Below are 11,961 nucleotides of genomic sequence, written 5' to 3'. Positions count from 1 at the left end.
CAGACAGGGTCTTGTGTTTTTGTCTGGGCTGGCCTAGACTGCAATCCTCTGATTTATGTGTAGCTGGGATGACAGGCACATGCTACCACACACAGCTTATTAATTGAGATGGGGGTCTCACTAATTTTTTCCCTGGGCTGACCTCAAGCTGCAATCCTCCCAGTCTCCATCCCTGAATAGCTGATTGTAGGTGTGAGCCACCATGCCTGGCCTCACGTTTGCATTTTCCACCATTCCCCACTCCCAGGTCACTGAGAACTGCTGGGAGGGTGGGGCTATCAATGAATTAGTTATGAGCTGCACACAACAAACTGTCCAGTGAAGGGAAACTTTGGACCTATAGAATGAAGGGGTCAGCTCCATGACCAACATTTGTGTACCACTTCAGGGTATGTTCCCCAACTGTTCACACCTATCCCCAACTGGGAAAGTTCAGAATAGTTCCGCGATTGACCCACCAGTCACTAAACAGTAGACTTGAATCCAGGTTTTGAGGATTCTATGCAGCCTGACCCTTACTCACCCTTGATGTCCCGGTGAACAATCATGTTGCTGTGCAAGTAAGACATGCCCTCCAGAATCTGCCGGGTGTACTTGCGGGTCACACTCTCCGTCAGCGCCCCATAGGCCTTCAACTGGTCTTTTACTGAGCCCTGCCAGCCAAAGGAAGTCAGAAAGGGTTCCTTCAGGGGCTGGCTGTGAGAGGAGGCAAGACTATTTCCAGTCCCCAGCATCTAGCAAAGCAAAGCGATTCATCTAAGTCCCGTTTGCGATGTGTGAGGCACTTTGTCAGGAGTTGCCAGGCAGCTTGGAGAAAAGCATGAAAACAGTCCTTCCCAAGGGAGCACCCAAGTCCTAAAGAAGGGATTTACTGAACAAGGGACCAATCCTTAGTGCCAGGCTCAGGTTAGTTGGGACTGAGAAAATTCTCATCTCACACCCTCACTCCAGCCACAAGGCAGGGTTCTGCTGCCGTCAAGTATGCCACTACTTCTCCTGGCTTCCCAGAGCATCTGAAGCCTCAGGGAGTCAACCTCAGGTCAAGGGTGATCCTCCCCTGCAGCCCCAGCCCCAGGTCAAGCCCTCTTGCAAGTCTCACAAGCATTCAAGGGGCCACATACCCCTGGCATGTACTCCATGAAGATAGTCAGGATCTTCTCGGCACGGTCTCGCAGGCAGCCATAGTACTGCACAATGCGCTCGTGCTGTAAGTTCTTCAGCAACTGGATCTCACACTCCAGAGCACTCACCTCCTGGGGAGGGGTCACTGGTCACCTGGGCACTCAGGAAGATCAGCTCAGCTTGCCCTAGTCTGCACCTCACAGGGGGTCTGCCTTAAGAGACTTCAGCTGCAGAACAGGGGACTCTGACCTGTCTGGCCCTAGGCCACAATACTGGGCAGCCCTTGGGATGTGGCACTTCCCATCTGGAGGAAGGCAGACAGGGAGGAGGGGTTGTGGGAGCTTAGTTACAGTAACTACTGTTATTTGTTCACTCAAATTGAAGTATAGGCTACGAGACTCCTCCTTAAGCACCGGAGCAAGTGAGTGAACCCCATGGCTTCTTCCTGGGTTGAGGGTAAAGGGGTGCCCTTTGTAGCACTGACCATCACATTTTTGTCTGGGTTGCTTGGGACTTTGACATGGACTCAATCCCTCCTGTAAGTATTTGATCATTGTCCCTTCACCCTATGCCAGGACCAGGATAGACAGTGAGAGAGAGTGGGAGGAAGAGTAACCAGGAGGCACCTCCGGCAATTACTCTGTTCAATAAGACAGGCATTATGGTTGGAAGGGGAGAACTGGAGGTCAGAGAATGGAGAAGGAAGTACCTTGCTTGTCTCAGGACTGTCCGGGTCAAATTGGACCTGCTTGGAAGCAAGTTCACGTCCTGTGTCCACATCGTAGCACAAATAGACCCTGCCGAAAGCACCCTGGCCTAGGAGCTTCCCACGGCGCCAATTGATGGGGGCACTAGGAGCTACAGGAGAACAGCAGGAAAGTGTTATGTTATGCACGTTTTATGGGGACCTCCCTTGTTCTCCAGATGCTCAGTCACAGGACCTCTGGCTTAGCTCCTTCCACACCCAGTTCCATCCCCTCTCTCAGTACAGCATCTCCATCTCATCTGGAGTAGCCCCAGTGCCCTGGTCAATGGAGCCTTGAGGTCAGAGCCCTGAGAAGCAGAGGACTGGCTAAAGTTATGGTAAAATGCCCTTCTGCACTGATCAAGTATCTTCATGTCCACAGCTCCTAAGTAACTTAATATGGCAGGGACTGACAGTGTGCTCTGCAGCTCAAATATGGAAGAACTGAAGACCAGAGTCCTTGTCACAGTGGAGTTAGGACTACCACCTGGTGTGTGCTTGCCCTCTCCAAGGCTCTCCAAGTGTGGAGAGGGTGGGCTGCAGCAACTCATTGCTAAGCCTAAGTGCTGAATGATCTGGCTGTGTTCCTGCCCCTGAAGATTATCTCAGCACCCGTGGCAGTTTCCTCCTAGCCAGGGACACTCCTCACACTTGGTTGGTACACTCCTCTCTTGCACAGAGAGGGCATTCTCGCTGTCCGCACTCCGCAGGCGCCCACGAGGGTCCAGGTACTGTACAGCCAAACCCACGTTCTCGCCATTTGTGCTCAGGGAGCGGCTAGAAGGCACCAGAGTGAACAGGTTGCCTTGATGTCTCCGTATTCGGGGAAATGTTCTTCTGCCTGAAAGGGTGCAGGGAGCAAATAGAGCAAGTCAGAGGCCTAGCCACAAGGCCTAATGTGCAAACCAGTTAAAGTGACAACACCAACTTGAATCCATCCTATCTTTCCTCCCACCTGACTCATGGCAGAGAGGCTGCTGCCCCTTAATACCACAAGAATCAAGACAAAAGCAGGAATTAGGAAGTAGCCTGGATCAAGGAGCCGTGGCCACAGGGAAGGCACAGAGCAGACTCACAGGCCCTTCATAAGGCCAACCCACAGTTTAAGTCTATGTTCTACTTGGCATCCTTCTTCTAACCCCTCTGCAGCAGCTCTAGCCCATCTGCTGCTGCCACAGAAGACGTGTACTAAAGAGGCGGCACCTGAGAGTACAACCTGGATTCGGACAAAGAAAAAAGTTCCCAGTGGCAACATCTTGGTCTACCAATACCATCCTCCCTAGCTGGCTAGTTTCCTGTCTACCTTGCCTCAAGTCTGGGGCACAATTCCTCAGGAATAAAGAAAAACATGGAGCCTGGAGCATCTGGTTCTCTCCCGCCCCCAGTGGCTTTTCCAAGGCAGAATTCTAAACACAGCATTTCTCCAGAGAGCCAGCAGGGGCTGCATGGAGGTGCACTTACCATCATTGTAGTCTTTGTGGTGCACAGATACATGGTAGCGCCGGGGGTAGGTTCCACCTTTTACCCCTTTGTCATAGAGCTGAGTTTCCCGATCTGAGTAAGACAGGAGAGTTACTGGTTTCTAGGCCGGTCAATATGAATGAGCCATTTCATCCTCAAGGTCACCTGAGACCTTACAGCAGCAAATCCAGGAGCAGTACCATACAGTTCTGGCTTCCCAATTCAGAGCTGTCTGTGGTCCCACCAGATACCCCCTGCAGTGCCCACCCAAGTTATATGGAACTCACCTGAGTACTCCTGTCTGTTGTCTGGGAAGCTCTGGGCCCGGGACATTCGTGATTTCCTGAAGGATGGACTGGAGAAAAGAAAAAGAAGTCTCAAAACAGAGATCAGGGCACTTGCAGAACAGCCCAGACAGCAGAAGGCAAGGATCTAGATGGTCCCCCCCTTTCAACTGCCTTCTACATGTACAGTGGTGGGAAGCTGAGGCAGAGGGAAGCTGCCCTTTCCTGAGCCCCATCTCCTGCTTTTTCCACTCATCCTTCACTAGCCAGAGGCCCAATCTGACAACACCCTGAGTGGCAAAGCAGTCTGACCTACTGAACTCCACCCTGGCTATGAACCTTTCCTTTTTGATCTTTCTTCCCACATCTGTAGCAGGTGAAGATCTGCAAGAGAATCCCTGGCCCAGGCAGTACTGACAATAACATCATAGTTTACAGACTGCCACTTTCTCAGTTATTTGGCAAAGTGAGCTTTTTCTTATTTAATCCTCATAACTCTGTTGGGCAGGAAATATAATCATAATGTAGCAATTACTGAACAGCTGCTATGCTATTAGTCCTCACAGAAACCCTACAGGTTAGGTATAAACACCCCTATTTACTTGCCTAAGGACACAGGTAGGAAACTAACAGAGCCAGACTCAAGTCCAGGTCTATAACTCCAAAGTCTGTTCCTGCCACTAACCTGGGCATCTTCCTTTCAGACTAATTACTACCATCCCATTTTAGAGATGAGGAAACTGAGAAACAAAGTAGTTGAGGGACTTGGCTGAAATCACTCAAATATTCGCTGATCTAGAATTGGATCCATGTCAATCTGGCTCCAGATCTGCCCTTTCCCATGAAGGGAAGATAAATCCCCTGAGCTCAGATCAGATCAGGCCTCAAGGAAGGCAATTCTTACCACTGGGCTTCCTTCCCCAGGAGAAGAAAACAAAGCATTGTAGGGATGGAGGAGATACTCAAGAATAGGGACGTAGAAAACTTTAGCTATCTTTCCCAACATCTTCCTGATGGCCCTTTTCCCTGACATGAGAGTACCTTCTGAGAGGGGCACTGGTCAGAAACTCAAAGTAGTGACTATTTCCCAATTACTAGACCCTTTGTCCTTACTCTTCACCCCCAAGCTTAGGAGACATAATTTAAAGCCAGAGTTAGTCCCTGTCCTGGTAGAGGCTCAGCCTGTGGCAACACCTCCTGATACTCTTACCTGTGTCTTCTTGCTACCCTGATTGGACAGCAAACCCAAAACAAGGTTACATAATGAAATTAACAAGTAACTATGAGTGTATACTATAACACGTAGAGGGAAGACAATGCTTATCAGTGTCAAATCTATTAGGAAAGGTGTTATACAAATTTGGGCACAGCCATAAGATCAGTACCCACATTAACACAATCAGTTACACAAACTTTTTTTAAAAATAAAAAAAAAACAAAACCCAAACGAAAAAAAACCCTGCTCCCTAGCCTCTGACCATACCCCTAAGCACAGCCAGAGATGGTTAAAAGGAGGACAAACCTGCTTCAAATACCTTCACCAAGCCAGGCATGGTGGTGCAGGCCTATAATTCCAGCACTCGGAAGGCTGTGAGTCGGAAGCCAGCCTGGGCTACATAGTGAGTTCCAGGCTAGCCTGGGCTACCCTATCTCAAAACTCCCCAGTCACTGGGAGAACTACAGAGCCATTTGATATACAAAAAACAGTACTTGTTTCCTCCTAGAGTATAAGAAGAGGGTTTCACCAAGCAGGTATTGTGGCCTGTGAGGCAGTCTAGATAGTCTGTCTTCTAATTTTCATATCCCAGTTTCTTATTCCACCAGAAACATTTGGAGAAAAACAATGAAAGTAAACCCATGGGTGAAAATTCAGTTTCCCCAAAATGTGAACAGTTCATTGCTTCTTCTCAGCACATACCACAGCAATAGGTCCAAAAAAGAACAGCATATATTATGCAAAAAGTCAAAATATATAAAGTACTTAGAACAACACACAAGCACTTAATAAATGAGCTGCTATTTTAAAAGCCATTATTACATTTACTTTATTATGCAACTAAAACATTCTCATGGCATTTGGGAAATTAAGAAGAAGGCTTTTCCTGGAAGCATTATATTTTAACCCTGGGTTTGTGGAATTGGCTGGATCAAAGACACACATTAGTTAACCCTACTTCCTTAACCCATCAGCTCCAAAAATGCCTACTCAAACCACCCACAGCCCCATACCTGTCTGCTGACCTGTCCAAGGATTGGCAGCTTCCAGACAAGGAATTTTCAGCACTGCTTAGGGGATCCAGCATCTGTAAGGCAAGACATATAATAGAACCACAGTTCCAATGTAAATCTCAAGACAGATGATCCAGGCTTTATGAACCAGTCAGAGCTAGCACATGGTCCTTTTTGTCAAATATGAAAGTGTTCTTTTCTCATGAGAGGGAAAAACTGTTAGTAAGGTACTATCCTCTCCGTTAGCTTGAAAGGCAAGTTTCCAGGAGGGAGAAAAATGCTTGGCTGGCATTCCAAGGAACTCTGCCAGGAGAGCAATGCAGAGACGCTACTTCTCTTGTTGGCATTTTCTTGGCTCATCAACATTGGCGCCTGGTGCTGGAGATGGTACTACCCTGCGGAGGCATCCAGTGAGTTTTGATGGTGTTTTAATGCTTCTGTTTACATTCCATAATTCATAATTTATAAAGGCAAGTATTGTCTCACTTCACAGATGAGAACTACAGGCCAGGAAATGTTAGGAGACATGTCTAAAGTCATAAAACTAGTGAACAGCTGGCACTGTAACAAAAATTCCCAGTTCCTAGTTCTGATGCAGTGGTAAAAGTGGTAATAATCTATGCAAATCAAAATATTTATCTGACTCCTGGTCAAATGCAGTAATGTAAAGCTTTAGAATAGCTGTTTCTCCAACTAATTTCTGGAAGGTCACCCCACTTCATTTTCTCTATACAGGGTGGGGTGGGGTCTTCCATTTCAGAGTAGAGTTTCTCCATATCCATGGGGGATTGGCTCCAGAATTTCTGCAAATATCAAGATCTGTGCATGCTCAAGATCCTTAAATAAGATAGCACAGTGTTTGCAAATAACCCACATACATCCTCCCGTGTACTTGAAATCATCTTTAGGTTACATATAATACCTAATATAATATAAGTGCTATATAAATAGTTGCTGTATTGTATGGCTTAAGGAATGACAAAAACAAGTTCAGTACAGATACAATTTTTTCCTGAATATTTCCATCATAGTTGGTTGAATCTATAGACTTGAACCACAGACAGAAAGGGCCAACTGTATTCATTTTCTGAGCTCCAAAGCAAAGTGTCAGAATTATGAAATTCACTAACATAAAATTTCATGTAATTAGTTTCCAAGTCAAATTTGTTTTTCCATTTAATACCAGGGTCCGTTCCCACCCATAATTTTAAGTGCTTTAGGTCATATAGTCACATATGATTTTCAAAAATTGGCCAATCAAGGCAAATAAACTGCAAAGTAAAATTGCAAATCTTGCTAAGGATATCAGATTTCCCAAAGTAGATGAAACCAAGCTGTCAAGTGCGTATTTGGCAATGTTAGACCAGCTAACAGAAATGAGATACTGAAGGAGTATAACAACACAGCAGGCATGATGATGGAGGAAGAACACCAAAGGTTCAAGAGAGGCTCTGGGGAAAAAGCTGCCAAATCCCATGAATTGCTTTTGCAAAACATGACCCTCATTATGAGAGCACTGCAGAACTCAAAGGGGAAGTGAAGGAAGTGACATTGTGCTAACATAATTTGTCAGATAATTTAAGCCAAAAAATTAAGATGAATCATGCTTTGTTCATTCTAAAAGTTAGCAAATATATGCAACTATTACCTAAATCTGATTAAAGAAAAAAACAAACTTAGTTTCACTTTTTAAGAAACTTCCAGCGGGTTATTTTTTCACCACATACTATGCTATTTTAGTTTCTATGAAGGGGATTTATCTTGAATGGCCTGTCACCAGGAGCAATTCTCTTCAACTAAAGAGGTAGCCACTCAGGGAGTACCTTAGTAGTCTTTAGCTACCACTTCCTTGGCCTTCCTAAGAGTCAAATCCTCCCACATCTTCCAGGGCCTGGCAGGTAAAGTTTAAAAAGTGAAGGGTACAGGACCATGAGAAGAGATACAGACCAAAGGCAATCTAGCTCATGTGCACTCCCAGGGATCTCATGCCCCAGGACAGCAGGTGTCCAGAAACAGAAAGGATGGTGAGTAAAATGCCCAGGAAAGGAATCTGCAGCTAAAGGCACTCCAGGTCACTGTTCCAAATTCACATCCCCTTTGAGTCCTGCAGCACTCTCAATTTATGTAGAAGGCAGGAGTATAGAAGGGAGAAAGAACAGTATAAAGAGCTTTTCATAGCCTATTACAGTTTGAATAATGAAAGAAAAGTTACAGAAATAATTTTTGTTTGTTTTGTTTTATATAAAACCCCATATGCAATGGTGGTAGCTCTTCTGTTGGACATTTATTTTACCCTTAAGAAATTTCCCCTTATTGTGCTGAGCAAGGTGGCATATGCCTATAATTCCAGCTACTGGGGAGGCAAAAATTGGGAGGATTAAGGTTCAAGGCCAGCCCAGGCAAACAGTTAGCAAGACCCCATCTCAACAAATAAGTTGGGTATAGTGGTACATAATTCCAACCATGCAGGAGATGTAGGTAGAGGACTGCAGTCTAAGGACAGCCCCTGGCAAAAATGTGAGACCCTATCTGAAAAATACCTAAAGCATAAAGGGCTGGGGGTATGGCTCAAGTAGTAGAGGGCCTGCCTACCAAATGAGTTCAAACCCAAGTACCACCAAAGCAAAAAAAATAAAATAAAATAAATTTCCCCTTCTAAAACCAAATCTCAGAAACATAAAAACAAACCTTAACTCTTTGCAATCAAGGCAAATTCACTAAATAGACTAAAATGAAACCAGAGATCTCACCCTTGCTGCATTCACTAAGCCAAACTCTCATCTTTATGAAGGAAGCCACTGGTTAAAAGGTCAGACATTAAAATGGGTGAGCCACTGTAGTAGACACACTATAAAGTGACCAATGAGTCACTCCCCTTGAGTACAAGTAGAACCTAGGACTTGCTTTTATTCAATAGACTACAGTGAAGAGGAAAGGAATGCTCATTCCCGTTATTATGCTATGTTATAAAAGACTCCATCTTTGCAGAATGGAGCTGCAGAGTCTCCTGCTGGCCTATAAGAAGCTGTCATGCTGAGACAGCGTAGCAAGGAACTGCAGTTGGCCTCTATGAACTCAGAGCAGTCCTGAATGACATCCAGTGAAGAAACAGGACCACAGCTCTACAACCACAGGAACTGAATTTTGCTGAGAACCCTAAGCTCAGAAAAGGAATGCCGCCTGGCTAGTACCCTGATCGCAATCCTGTATGACCCTGAGCAAAAGACCCAGCTAAGCCATGCATGGACTCCTGACCCAAGGAAACTAAAATAATATATATTGTTTCAAGACTCTTAATTTTTGGTAACTTGTTATGTATCCATAACTAACATAACTGGCTGTTGGTTACTCTATTCAATCCTATAGTGTAATTGGGATATGGTTTACTCCCTGCCTTCATCAAGAAACAGCAAAAGTAAAATACAACCAGTGAAAAATACAACCTGTCAGTTTAGGATTGTTCATATGTTAAAACCACTGAAATGAAAATAGGCAGTTCTGAGAATTATGCAAAGAGTAGTTCTACAAGGGGACCACTGAGGGGCCTCAAAAGAGAAGCAGTTGTATGCTCACCCAATACAAAGAGGGCTAGGAAGTTTAGATCCCATCTTTGGCAGAAATTGATATTTGGCCACTAGAAAGGAATGACCTACATTTGGGGCGGCCTGGTTTATAAAAAGAGGTATGGGATGGCATTCAAGCCCCTCAGGTCTATACTGTGTCCACTAAGAATTCCAGTCATAACCTTGGTCTGACACAGGCCATGGGCATACCCCATACTCACGCACTGCTCGCTGGTCTCAGGGATGAATTCCCCCTCACTGTTGATGCTGGTGTAGGACCCCTGTCTGGCAATGTGCTGCTGCCGCTCAGGCACATAGCCAGGAGGAGGGGAGCTTCGACCAGGGTTCTGGGAGCCTAGAGCATAGAAACAAGGCTTTTAACAACAGAGTCCAGGATATGTGAAGAGAAGTATGTAGGGAGCTAAATGGAGATACTAGGCCCTAGAGGTCATGGATGTGAATCAGATGGGTACTGGCACCAAAGCCCAGCATGCTCTGGCTTCCTGAGGCCAGCAAAGTCCCTTCCTAGTAGGAAGGAAACTCCAGAGATGAAGCAACAGTAGAGCATATATCCTCAAGAACTTATTTAACTTAATCCTTTCAACAATCCTGAGATAGCATTTGCTTTACTTAACAGAGGAAGAAACTGAGACTCAAACAGATTGACATTTCTCAAAACAAAACAAAACAAAAAAACACTGCTGGTGGCTCAAGCCTATAATCCTAGCTACTCAGGAGGCAGAGATCGGAAGGATCATGGTTTGAAGCCAGCCCAGGCAAATAGTTCAAGAGACCCTATTTCAAGAAAACTCATCACAAAAAAGGCTGATGGAGTGACACAAGTGATAGAGTGTTTGCCTAGCAAGCATGAGGCCCTGAGTTCTAAACCCCAGTACTACCGAAAAAAAAAAAAAGCAACAGTTTTAAAAAGCAGGAGTTATCTCTATTTTACAGGTGAGAATACAAAGTCAAATTTATATGTATTTTCACCACATGAGCTTATAAAGATGGAATGGTTCATCATCCTAACATCACTGAATAACACAGATATACAAAGACGCTTTATAAAACCATTAAGAAATGCTGTGTGTGTGTGTGTGTGTGTGTGTCTGTCTGTCTGTCTGTCTGTCTACTGGGGATTGTACTCAGGGCCTCCAGCACGCTAGGCAAGCATGCTAGGTGGCACTTGAACCACACTCCCCAGTCCAGTATTTAGATTTTGAGATAGGGTCTTGCCAACTTTACCTAGGTTAGCCTTGAATGCTCTATCCTCCTGCCTCTGCCTCCTGAGTAGCTGGCATTATAGGTCTGAACCACTACACCTGGCTTTAAGCAATGCTTTTCTGTCATAGGAATTTTGAGTATAGGAAATCAGATATCTCTCCTCCTAGCATAGAGCTTTTCCTGACTGACTGCTACTTTCAATGACCACAGAAAGAGACAAAAGTGAGGCTTGAAGTTTGCAACTTTTCCCTTTTCTAAGCTTACCAGACAAACCAAGAGAGTCAACAGGTTTTAAAAAACTTTTAAAAAGTCCGCCTCTTCCCCACACAAATACTTATAGTAGTTTCAATACTTAAATATAGGGTTTTTATTCTGAGCCCCTTTCCTGTTCTGGGGGATGTTTATCCCACCATGAAGAAAACCAGAAACATGAGAGCCCTCCACACCCTTATCCTATATTACCCACAGAGCCCCACAGCCCAGCAATTCCTAGACACCGGCAAAATACCATCCCTCAACAAAGCAAGCTACTTTGTTCACTGGCTGGTTTCTCCAGTGTAGTTCAGGGCACACAGTATTAGGTTTCCTGAAATGGAACAGTAGGAAAGATGCTCCATGAGAATGGCTAAGGAAGAAAGATAGAACAAATTTGGTAGCTGGAAAATTGGGGAAGAACCCGACTCACTTCCCCTCGAGGATGGGAATAGCCAACGCCACTCCAACACCACCAACTCCCTCTTTCTTTTTTTTTTTCCTTTTCTTTTTGGTGGGACTGGGGTTTATACTCAGGGCTTCACACTTGCAAAGCAGGCACTCTACTGCTTGAGTCACACCTCCAGTCCATTTTTCTCTGGTTATTTTGGAGATAGGGTCTTGCAAACTATTTGCCCAGGATGGCCTCAAACTGCAATTCTCCTGACCTAAGCCTCACAAGTAGCTAGGATTATAGGTGTGAGCCATGAGTGCCTGGAAATTCCTTTTCTTGACAGAAACCAGTTTCAGAAAGAAAATATGGGATACAGTTTTAGTCTTGTGCATAAATCACTCAGCTGTGCTCTGGAAGGAGAGGTGGTATATCTACTGCAGAGGCTGCTGACAAGCCCAGTTGAGGCCATTTGAACATAAGTAAGAGGATGGGCCTAACAAATTACCGGGGCTCAACAAAACTCCCTGAGGCAGGGAAGCTTCTCCCACTGTTCCAAGGGCCACATAAGGAAGAAAAATACTCAGTGGAAAAAAGAATGGTGTAGAGAGCTGCTCTTTGAAAGACAGCTTCTAAAGAGTTTAAACTATTATTTTCAATGTCCTTCAAGAGACTGAGTCCTTCATTCTT

At 45.1% G+C, this 11,961-nt stretch overlaps 1 protein-coding gene across 5 annotated transcripts in view; it reads right to left on the bottom strand.

Annotated features, from left to right (window-relative positions):
* The window catches only part of Map3k3 (mitogen-activated protein kinase kinase kinase 3), a 61,463-nt gene that overhangs the window by 4,399 nt on the left and 45,103 nt on the right, over window positions 1-11,961 (bottom strand). For 3 of the 5 annotated variants that reach the window (XM_020188353.2, XM_020188360.2, XM_020188369.2), the window contains 8 exons: window positions 9,626-9,759; window positions 5,842-5,915; window positions 3,616-3,683; window positions 3,329-3,421; window positions 2,517-2,708; window positions 1,832-1,980; window positions 1,122-1,253; window positions 524-653 (listed from right to left, as the gene is read on the bottom strand). In XM_020188353.2, the coding sequence (XP_020043942.1) occupies window positions 524-653; window positions 1,122-1,253; window positions 1,832-1,980; window positions 2,517-2,708; window positions 3,329-3,421; window positions 3,616-3,683; window positions 5,842-5,915; window positions 9,626-9,759 (972 nt within the window). The remainder of the gene's footprint in view (window positions 1-523; window positions 654-1,121; window positions 1,254-1,831; window positions 1,981-2,516; window positions 2,709-3,328; window positions 3,422-3,615; window positions 3,684-5,841; window positions 5,916-9,625; window positions 9,760-11,961) is intronic. The other 2 variants (XM_020188357.2, XM_020188365.2) reach the window with 1 other exon arrangement.

Source organism: Castor canadensis, chromosome 11, assembly GCF_047511655.1.
Source record: "Castor canadensis chromosome 11, mCasCan1.hap1v2, whole genome shotgun sequence".
In the NCBI taxonomy this organism is placed as follows: domain Eukaryota; kingdom Metazoa; phylum Chordata; class Mammalia; order Rodentia; family Castoridae; genus Castor; species Castor canadensis.
Note: the sequence above shows the minus strand (reverse complement) of the source record. Positions and strands in the feature narration are given on the sequence as shown.